The sequence below is a fragment of the Rhinolophus ferrumequinum genome, chromosome 5, assembly GCF_004115265.2.
Source record: "Rhinolophus ferrumequinum isolate MPI-CBG mRhiFer1 chromosome 5, mRhiFer1_v1.p, whole genome shotgun sequence".
NCBI lineage: Eukaryota > Metazoa > Chordata > Mammalia > Chiroptera > Rhinolophidae > Rhinolophus > Rhinolophus ferrumequinum.
The window spans coordinates 56184811-56195406 of NC_046288.1; the positions used below are offsets into that span (position 1 = coordinate 56184811).

The 10596-nt window shown below is 34.2% G+C and overlaps 1 protein-coding gene across 1 annotated transcript in view; it reads left to right on the forward strand.

Annotated features, from left to right (window-relative positions):
* The window catches only part of AIMP1 (aminoacyl tRNA synthetase complex interacting multifunctional protein 1), a 32881-nt gene extending 24236 nt beyond the window's left edge, over window positions 1-8645 (forward strand). The window contains exon 7 of the mRNA XM_033105922.1: window positions 8398-8645. Within this exon, the coding sequence (XP_032961813.1) occupies window positions 8398-8564 (167 nt within the window). The 3' untranslated portion in view covers window positions 8565-8645. The remainder of the gene's footprint in view (window positions 1-8397) is intronic.
* The last annotated feature ends 1951 nt before the right edge of the window (window positions 8646-10596 follow it).

Below are 10596 nucleotides of genomic sequence, written 5' to 3' on the forward strand. Positions count from 1 at the left end.
ACTTAGCAGAAGAGTGATATGAGTAGAGAATAAATTAATTTGCTGTAAAATCATTTAAGCTGTCGATTATTTCAGAATGCAACACAGAAATACAAAGAGATGAAAAGTGCAGACGTGGGGGGGCAGGAGAGGACATACAATTCTCCGAGTCCATCTAATAATATAGTGGCATATGCTTTTACTTGACTTTAGGATACAGAGAAAATCTCTCTAAGTTAAAACATATTTATTTTAATAATCTAAAAGGAAGTTTCATTTCATACTGCTTGTTTTTTTCCAGTAAAATGCTCCTGAGACAGATGAAGCTTCATAATGCATGAGAAAGTTTCTTCAAATAGGTCTTTGAAGCAAAAGAGAAAGGATGCTTGGCAGATGTAGAATAAATTTCTTTTCTAAAAAGGAAAGGACCTCATAAGAGGAAAAACAGTTAGAAATTAAAAGACTGCATTTATTTAAGAGATATTCATTTGACTAGAATAATGGGAAAAGCAGGAATACGTTAGGTAACAAGTACAATTAGGTTTAAAAGTCAGAGTTGACTTGGAAACATATTTGTTGAAACAGCTGAGTTTTAATGTAACAGCAAGGCTGCTGTGATTATCTAGGTCTGTTTTTTTAATCCTATATTAATTGTGTTTGATGAAATACCAGTATATGAAGAATTTTAACGTTGGAATAAGATAGAAAATGTGGATGAAAACATAGGTTAATTTCCTTGAAACTCAGCACCGCACTTCTATTCAGAAGTAAACTAATATAAAAAAGCGGTGATTGTTTAACAAGTATCTGTGACTTTGAATGCATGTGTATGTTGAAGCTTGGTAGATTCAAAACCGTAATGGTCTGTGCTTTTTTTTAGTAAATTAGATTGGGAAAGTCCAAGTCTAAATCATTTTTCAAAGCATTATGATGGCTTTAGGTTCTAAGCATATGATTGCCACTCTTCTGCCACAGTATCAAAAATCTTCCCCAAACTTCATATTTTGGAGTAAGTGAACATGTGTATACCTGACAAACCTGAATTCTATTTAGAAGTCCCATTCACTAAATTGGAACAAAACAACAATAAAAGTGAACTTTTTCTTTAAGATTCAATATTCATTGGGGGGAAAAAAAAATCTTGATTTACTGTTCCAGATTAACATTTGCCTTCCTTTTCATTTAAATACTTAAGATTTAGTACATTTTTTTAGGTTGTATTTTTTGATATAAATTATGGAGTTACATATTTAGAAATGGAATAAATCTACGTTAACCCACTATTTTATAAATTTGGAAATTGAGGCCTGGCAAAATTTATTAACTTGCTTAAGATTATCTAGAGTTAGTAGCAGGACAAACAGTAGATGTACCTGAATCTCTATACTATAGCATTTTTGTTTGTTGATTGTTGCTTGCTGTGAATTAGTATGGACTATTTCAATAAGAAAGACATGTAGTTATTTTATTTCTATAACAGCTTTCATTCCCTTACCTCATAGAATTAACAGGTAAATATTTCAGCAGTTGAGCCATTGTTATTATCTGGATGTTTCTGTTAAGTAAATTGAAAGGAAGTTTTTCTTTAGTTACTCTTGGACGTAGCACTAGACACAGTAATAGCCCCGTATTGGTTTCTTGCCTTTACTATATTTTTTAGTCTCTTAGTTTGGCTTTTGGTGTGCTTATATTTACATTGTTCCAAATTCTGATATTTCTTCCAAATTTATAGTTTTCCTTTGTGACTTAGCACATGAAAATGTAAAGAAGGTACAAAAAATATATGTAAAGTGAAAGAGGGGAAAACCTAACTTTAAAACGGCCCATGAGGTTTCTTGAATTATTTTCTTGTCATTTATAATAGGCTTAACCAAGCTGAACAGCACTGAATAATTGATAAATTTGGGGATATAAGGTCTGTTAATACTCATCTTACTTATGCTTCCACATCAGTTACTGCTTCTGTAGCAGTTAATCTGAAAGGAAATAACAGTTAATATTATACAACACACCATTAGTCTTATTGTTTTTTTCTTTTTCTAAAGAGAACCATGATTTATCAGTGCTTTATTTTTCAGCATCTGTTTTACATTTTAAAGCTTAAAGTATCTGTTGGTCCATTTTGATGTTTACTGGATGTGCTCAATGTCTAGAGATTTACATCTCATGATATATATATTAAGTGTGGTATAGAAATTGGATTGGGGCTCAAACCTTTGAATTGCTCTTTGGCCTTGGAAAGACTTTACACTTAACTTTTTTCTCCAACTATAGAACTGAAAACTTGCATAGCATTTAGAAGGTGCCAGATAATATTTTTATAACATAGCTGAAAACCGTCCCCACCCAATACTTTTTTTAAATCCTGAATGTGTGAAGCTATAAATTTTAGTGTTTAAATGTGGTAACTGGTCCCTAAAGCACCAAGCACAAATAACATAAAAATAATATTATAGCTAGGAGACAAAGGCAATGACAGCCTTTTTTGGAGAATAAACTGATTTTGGTCTAAAAGTAAATGTTAATTTGCATTTAGACTTTCATTAACTTCTAAGACAATGCTTGTTTCAATTGATACTGAGTCTTACTAATAAATATAACTTAATGATTTAATATCAAAGCATGTGTGCACTTTTGGATCCATTTATTCTTTAAAAACAAAAAACTTATCTATATTTAATTCTCTCTAAAACCCATTTCAATCAGTTTTCTCTCTACTATTCTCCCAGAACTACTCTGGTCAAGAACACTAATTTCTCTCTAAATATCTCTAGCTATATGTCCATGGCTAGCTCTCAGTCCTTATTATTATTATTATTATTATTATTATTATTATTATTATTAGTTTTCAGGTGTACAGAACAATGTAATAGACATTTATACCCCTCGCAAAGTGATAACCCCTCTTCCCCAATTTACTACCCATCTAATATCACATATAGCTGTTACAATTCCAGTGACTCTTCCCTATGCTGTACTCTACTTCCCGTGACTTTCTTTTCTTGACTTCTGGCATCACACTTTCCTGGTGATCCTCCTGCTTCACTGGCTTCCCTTCTCCTCCCCTTTACTGATTCTTCCTCACCTCCCTGACCTCTGTTAAGGAGTGCCACAGATCTTACCTCTTCTCTTTTTCTTTCTACACTTGGTCGGTCTCTCTCTCTCCCCCCTTCCCCATGCTGCCCCACCCCCTTTTTCTCTCACATTATTCTTTTGGCTGTTTTATCCAGTCACTTATCTAGCTGCCTAACATGTCCCAAGGAACAGTACATATCCCAATAGTCTCCCTGTAATTCCCCTTTTCCATAGTAATTTCATCTCATCTGACTGGAATTCTATTGTCCCAGTTGCTGTTTATTTTCTCCTGCAGGTTCTTCTTCAGAAAATCATAGTGGCTGTACCTTCTGAACATCCCTAGAATCATTGTTGTCATCTCCACCACCACCGCTTTGGTCCTGGCGCCAACATCCCTTAGCTAGACAATCGGAAAAGCCTTCTATCTGATCTCCCAGTGTTTTCCATCCCCTTCTTCTGTTTTCAGTTATAGTAGACAGAGTGCTATAGATCAGATTATATTACTGTTCTGCTCAAAACTGTGAAGAAGCTTTCCATCTGAGCCAGAGGCCTCCCGTTATCTCATTAACTGCAAGTACTCCGGCTCTTCCTCAGTCCCTTCAATGGAGCCACTGGCTTTTTCACCAGAGAGAGCCATTGCTTGATCCTTCATCATACTCAAATCTTTCAAATGTCATCTTTGTTTTATTTTTCTACAAAACACTTATATAATGTACATTATTTATTGTCCACCCATACAAATATGTAAACATCATGAAATCAAGACTTTTGTTGTTATTCACTGCTATATTTCTGTCATCTAGAAAAATGCCTGGTATAGAGTAGGAGCTCAATAAATTAATGAGTACATAGAAAGAAATGTACTAGTAAAACATGTGGAAAAAAAAAGACGCATTTGAAAACAAGCCTGACTATCTGCCTTCATTATTGCCAAGATCATTCCTATCAAAGCACCAAACCACTTTCCTCTAATTAGCTTTGTAAAATTAATTTTCCCCTACTTGCAAAGTTACACTTTGTGCCACATATAATTATAATTATTATAGTTTAAAAACTCAGTTAATCAGACATAAGTGTTAGGCATAGTCGGAGGAATGAGTCACAGGAGAATTGGTCTATTAGAATTTATTTGGGGTGTTTAAGTTGCGGGAGGTCAAGCTAGAAAAGACCATAACCTCCCCAGCTAAAACAGGTAGGAGTTTTATAGGAGGGGGTAAAGGAGGCTGTCCCCCCTTCAATGCTTCAGGGGGTTTTCGTTGCATTGTCTCTAGCAGCAAAGGGTTTCGGGCCATGACCAAGCCCTCCAGCTCCACACCCTGGCCCCCAGGCCTCTGTCCTGAAAGCCCAGGCGCCCTGATCAAGAGCCCCTAGGAGATAAACAGGATAAGACAGGATAAGATGGTTTCTACATTCCTGGTGGCTTCTCCAGCCCTAAGGCAAACACAAGTGGGCAGGTAAAAGGTACTAAGCAAGACAAGGTGGCTTTTGAGATAAGAAGGTTCCTGTTCCTGGCCTAACAATAAGTCCTAGGGTTTTGTTTTTTTTGTTGTTGTTGTTGTTGTTGTTGTTGTTTTGGCCTTATCATGTCAAAGCTGATGATGAGTGAGCATTCTATGCAAAGAAATAGCCCAATTAAAATGAAGTTTCTGGTTCTTATTCTAGACTTGCTAGTGCCTGGGACTCTAGAATTTGTTTTGTTGCTTTTTGTTGGTTTTAAATGCTAAGAAGGTGGTCACAGCTTTTTACATCTATAAAAACTCCTCTCTGAACTAGCTCCTATACGTTGTGTGTTTTGTTAGAATGAGTTGGCCTAAAACAATCTCTGAATGATTAGTTCTCTTACAATATGTGTAACCATTTCCAAATGGTGATTATTGGCATGTGTTTAGCAATTTCAGAGGCTCTGCAGTTTTTAGCTTTAAGAATTTTTATTGATATCATCACTTACCTTCTTTGCATAACCATGCCAAAAAAAAAAGAGAGAGAGAGAAGAACGGAAAGAAAATAAGGAAAATAAGACATAAAAGAAGGCTATAACACAGGAATGGTGAAAGACTTCTCTGGAAAATATAGTTCATTTAAAAAAATTGTTTAAAATATTAAGTATGTTTTCCATGGCAGGTGAGTTAAACTTTTCAAACTAGCGTTATACCTTACGAAATAGTATATTGTTCAGACTTCAGAAACATACTCAGTAAGTCTGAAGGTTAACACTGCATCGAAGACTTTCTACTCTGACTTAACATTCAGTGATCATAATGATGAAGAAATTTCTGTGAGTGCTGGGATCCTGGTCTCGCAAAATCTAAGAATGGAAGCATGGACCAGGGAGAGGCAAGGAGTTGCAAAAGAGGATAGTTTATTCTTGGAACGAGAGGGGGTCCCCAACTGGGGTGCCCAGTGACTGAGGCAAAAGCTCTTTTATATTTTCCCTTGCCTGCTTAGAGAAGGGAGCTGGCTCCTTTTAATGGAATTTGTCTATTGGGTTTGTTCTGTTTGCTCATCCTGAAGGGATTAGCGAATAACCCATTCCTATCTATCAGATCTGCTCCGGTTTGTCAGGCCAAAAGGGATTTACACTATAATTTATTAACCTCAGGGCGTCATTACATTTTTGTCTTGGAGTGAATGAGCCATTTCAGAACTTGGAGTTTCAGGATATGGCTGTCTTTGTTTATTCCACCAGGGATGTTTCTGTCTACCTAACAACATGTTAACTAATCTGTTTCAATAATGTGACAGGTTTTAATCTCAAATTTTGGTTGTCTAAATCATTGTTTCATTCATTGATTTGTTAAAGTCTTGGAAATACAGAGTGTGCAGGTATTGAGTCTTGTGTGTTAAAAACAAAACTTAAGCTTTGGAGATTCCTGTTATTAAATATTTCTAGTTTATTTTTAGTTCAAATCTTTGTTCCTTGAAAATTAGTATAGTCTTATACAGGAAGTTTAAAACTTTCAGATATTGGCTTCACAAATGCTCGGTGACCTGGGAATTTTTCTGAGCCCCAGCTTTTTCATCTACAAGAAAGTTTAGTGTTTTTTTTTCTTTTCATACAAATTAGTAATATTTTCTTTATTATCAATAAATGTGCATTTCAGACTGTTTTGAGTTGCTGAAGACTACTTATTGGTAAGAAGGGTTTTAATGGTGTCTGTTTCATGTGGGTCTTGTGAGATTTCACTTTTGAAACACTTAGCCTGGTATGTTAAGTTCTTAGCTGTAACTGTTGTGCCTCAATTTCCTCATCTATAAATTAGAGGTAATGAGTTGTTATATAGTGTCCTGAAAGGATTAGATAAGTAAGTGTATGTAAAACACTTAAGCAATGACTGGCACATAGTAGGGACTATGTGCTACATATATCGTGAATACTGCTTTGTATACTTTTTAGTATCTTTCTAGATCTAAGAAGCTTAATTTTCTGCTGTGCCTCAACTTTTTGTACTCCAGGCTTATATCTGTATTCAGCAGGAATTTACCACACAATTTGTGCTCTTGATAAGAAGCTTTTACACATATCTGGGACACTCTACTTCTTGATTTAATTCATTATCAGTTAGGCAACATCATTTTTTGAGCGGCAGGTGGGGGGAGGGTCGTGGGGGGTGGATTCATTTATACTCAGGCCTCCCTGAATAGTATCTCTGCCTCCATCTTTTCAGAATTTTGGAATGCCATTTCCCCACATGATCTGTGCAAAGTAGGATTATGTTCTTAGACTAGGAATCGTTTAGAAACAAAAAATAAAAATCTTGTAGATACTTTATATATTATTTTTGTTTTCTATTCTGTTTATTGGTTAATAATAATTAATGTCCAGTCAAATGCTCTTAAAGGAATATGAGAAATCTTCACTTGTATTCTAATCGGTCTTTTGAGATTTAGTTTCATTGCATGTTCTTCTACTATAAATACATCATTCAATTAACTCTCTGTCATCTCTGAAAACCTACATATCAGGACATTTTTGTATGTTCTTGCCAGTTTCGTGGCAGTTTCATGAAGGACTAACAAAGAACAAAGCCACCATGGCCAGCCAGTTTACTTTGTTTTGTTGTTCCTATGTATGTGTGAGTGGGGAATAAACACTAGATGATAAGGTGTAATCAGAATATAGAATATAATTAGTTCCAGTAATGTTTAAGCAATTCTTTTTAAAGTAATTCCAAGAGATTTCAGCTCTGGGGTCAGTTAAAAAAAAGATCTAGAAAGTTATAGTTCTATCATTACTGAATTATACTTCAGTAATATTCTTTTTTTTTACCTCTAAGAAAATCATTTTTCATTTGAAGCTAATGCTTAAGAGATATGTTACCTTTTTTTTCATTGTTTCTTGAATTGATTCGTCATTCCAAATGTTACTGAGTATCTCTAGCTACTGAAATGTTGTTATATTAAACTTTACTTTGTGCTTCCTTAGCATTCATTAAGGAAAGGGTTTGCTTGTTATATTGGTGGTCTTTAAGCCTAGACAGATATATTCTACAATGCATTTTTCTTTTATTGATAGTAAACTTTATAGTGAGAATTAGTATAAAGAAAGGGGCAGGGCATTATCCACTCGTAAGGGTGTTGTTATTCATTTCTTTTCTAAAGCATAGTTTATCAGGAGGCAAAGTGCCTTTTTGCTAGCTGAACAGAGGTTTTGGTATCAAATTCTGACTCCACTTGTTGACTGTGTGACTTTGAACAATTTACCTTCTCTGAGCCCCAGTTTCTCTATATTTAAAATTAAAGTCAGTGAATTACATGCAAAAACATATTCCTGGTTCTTAGAAAATGCTTGTCCTGTCTCTCCTTACTACTCCTTTCTGTCTCTTCCTATCTCACCAAATGGGATGGGCAGCAAATGAAACCCAAAGTAGTTACATTTTGCTACATAATCCCAACATTTAAGCCATTTTCCAGTATTTATAAGAAATCTTTAAGCACTATAGCTGCAGCTAGTCATTTATTTTGTATGTTGAAACATATAGTAAAGCATAAGCTGCTTTTGCTACATGTAAAACAACACATCAAATCATGCTCTCTTCACTATTTTTCTTTATGAGTATCTCATATTTTTATCTTAATAATTTGGGGATTGAGCTTTATTGCCTACAAAAATGTTTATTAGAGTGAAAAAGAATACCTTTAATATTTGTAAGGAAATTACAAAATATTTTACGAATCAAGAATATAAATTGCTAACGTCATAAAAATAAAGTAAATGTTACAAGTAAATGTTAAAACTCTGATCAGGTCTAAAGATCAGAAAGTACTGCCAAGACAGTTCACTAGAAATGTCTATGGGCAATTTATATAATATGTTAGCTATGTAATTTTATTTTTCCCTAACAGGAGAGCCTGACAAGGAGCTGAATCCTAAGAAGAAGATTTGGGAGCAAATCCAGCCTGATCTTTACACTAATGATGAGTGTGTGGCTACATACAAAGGAGCTCCCTTTGAGGTGAAAGGGAAGGGAGTGTGTAGGGCTCAGACTATGTCCAACAGTGGAATAAAATAAAACAAAATTAGAATGCTTCAGTTACTGAACTACATTGGGAAAAACTTTAATAACAATAAAAAGAAATATGTTTGTCACTTATTCCTAAAATATCACTGGTTCATTTTTGTTATTTCTCTTCTAGACTTGACTAGTCTTCTACCTGGTATATATTATTTGCAATTGATTAGAAACTCACTATGTTTTTACCCATGATTTTTGATCCTTTATAATGTAGAGAAGAAGTGGCCTATGTTTTGTGATGATTTATTTTTTAGCAGGGATATTGGTTAGCAGATTGATAGTTCTTTCTTTATGCATTTTTAGATAACTTGAAGTAGATTAACAGTTTGTTTCTTATTTGTAGACACATAACACTTGAAATTTTAAGCCCTTGGATTTTTAGTGTATCATATGTCTGTTATGAATGTCTTCTCCTCTTCAAAAATGATGTTAGAATTTTTGTAAGGTTTATCAGCTCGTCATACTATAATAATACTGAACACGAACAACTGTTGATTCTAAAGAGCCAAGCATCATGAAAGCTAGGAGATGTGGCATTTGAACATTACTGCTATTGCTTGCCAAAGTAACCCAGACTTGTATATTTAAGGCAACTCTTTTGAAAGACTGAAATTTTCAACTGTGTATTGAACTTTTCTTTCCATTTAGCAAAGTAATTAGTAATAAATTTTGACTGTGAAGCATAAACACGTTGCAAAGTGTTGCCAATGTAGTTTTCCAATAAATGGACCATTAAACGCAGCAGTCTTACTTTTTTATTCTGGCTGACTTTAAAGACTCTTTGGGTACCTAAAAAAAGATTATTTCTAACTTACTGTTTTTAGAAGAGCTTTTAAGGTTGATGTAGTTTGCTTTTTCATGTACCATCATAATGTGAATATATTAAAATAAATGGTAGCCAAAAACTTAATATACACTAAGGTATCAAATGCCCATTTTCACTCATCTTCCAGATATTCCAGGGACACTGAAAATTAACTTAAGAGTTATTAGCTTCAAGTTCACCAGCCTTGAGATGATGACTGATGAGTTGGGCTACCAAAAGAAATGCATCTATGGAGGTAGGAGTATAGATAGTATTTGAACGAAAAAAAATTCTAGCACTGTAGCTATTTATAGCCTCCAATAAGGAGGAGAGGCAAAACAAAAAAATTTAAAACCCTGTATGTGGAGTTATGAAAGACATAAGTAAAATGCATTTATTTAAGTCCATGGAATTCTGGTAGGCCAGGACATGGTACTTTAATAGAATTCTTTCTGAAAAACTGAGTAACAGAGCTTTGTTAACATGCGTTGATAACTAAACAAATGAGTTTCCAAAGTTATTTTTCACTCAAGATCCATTATTCTTTTGGGAATAAAGCTGTGGCAAAGTCTTTCATAATTCTGTATTTTCCCATTTTTCCCAATTATATCAGATTTCTTTAAATAATTCTAATATCATTTAAAGAATATTTTAACTACTTACGTAGTTGAAATATGTATTCCAAATTCTTCAAGTTACATAAAAGCATTGCTTAATCAAGGTATCACTTTAGCTCCATTCAGTTATCATTTGTTAAGAAAACTTAATTCTGTCTTATTTGTATTGCTGGGATCAGAGAGCTTATGGAGTCAACAACAAAAACAGCATTGTTAGTGAACCTGGCTTAACTCTTCTGCCTTTTGAATGGTACTTGGCTCTTTGAGGATTTTAACAGTAGGAGATTGTGTTAGGTCACAAACCTAACTAAACAGTTGGTGCCTCTTGACATCTATTTATGTATTGCAAAGGAAACCAGAACAAAAAGCTGACCGTCCACCAAGATACTTTCTCATGAAAGTTGGCCCATTATTATACATGAATATTGGGAGTACTAACTTTTCCTATATTTAGAAATCCCATGTTTTCTTGTGAGATGAAGTCATTTTCAGGATATGTCGATTTTAATATAAAATTGGATTTTTTTTCCTGCTTTGCTTTTACTAAGAACATTAAGTACGTTACAGTTACAAGAACTTTAAATGCCCACCAAACAGATAATTGGTT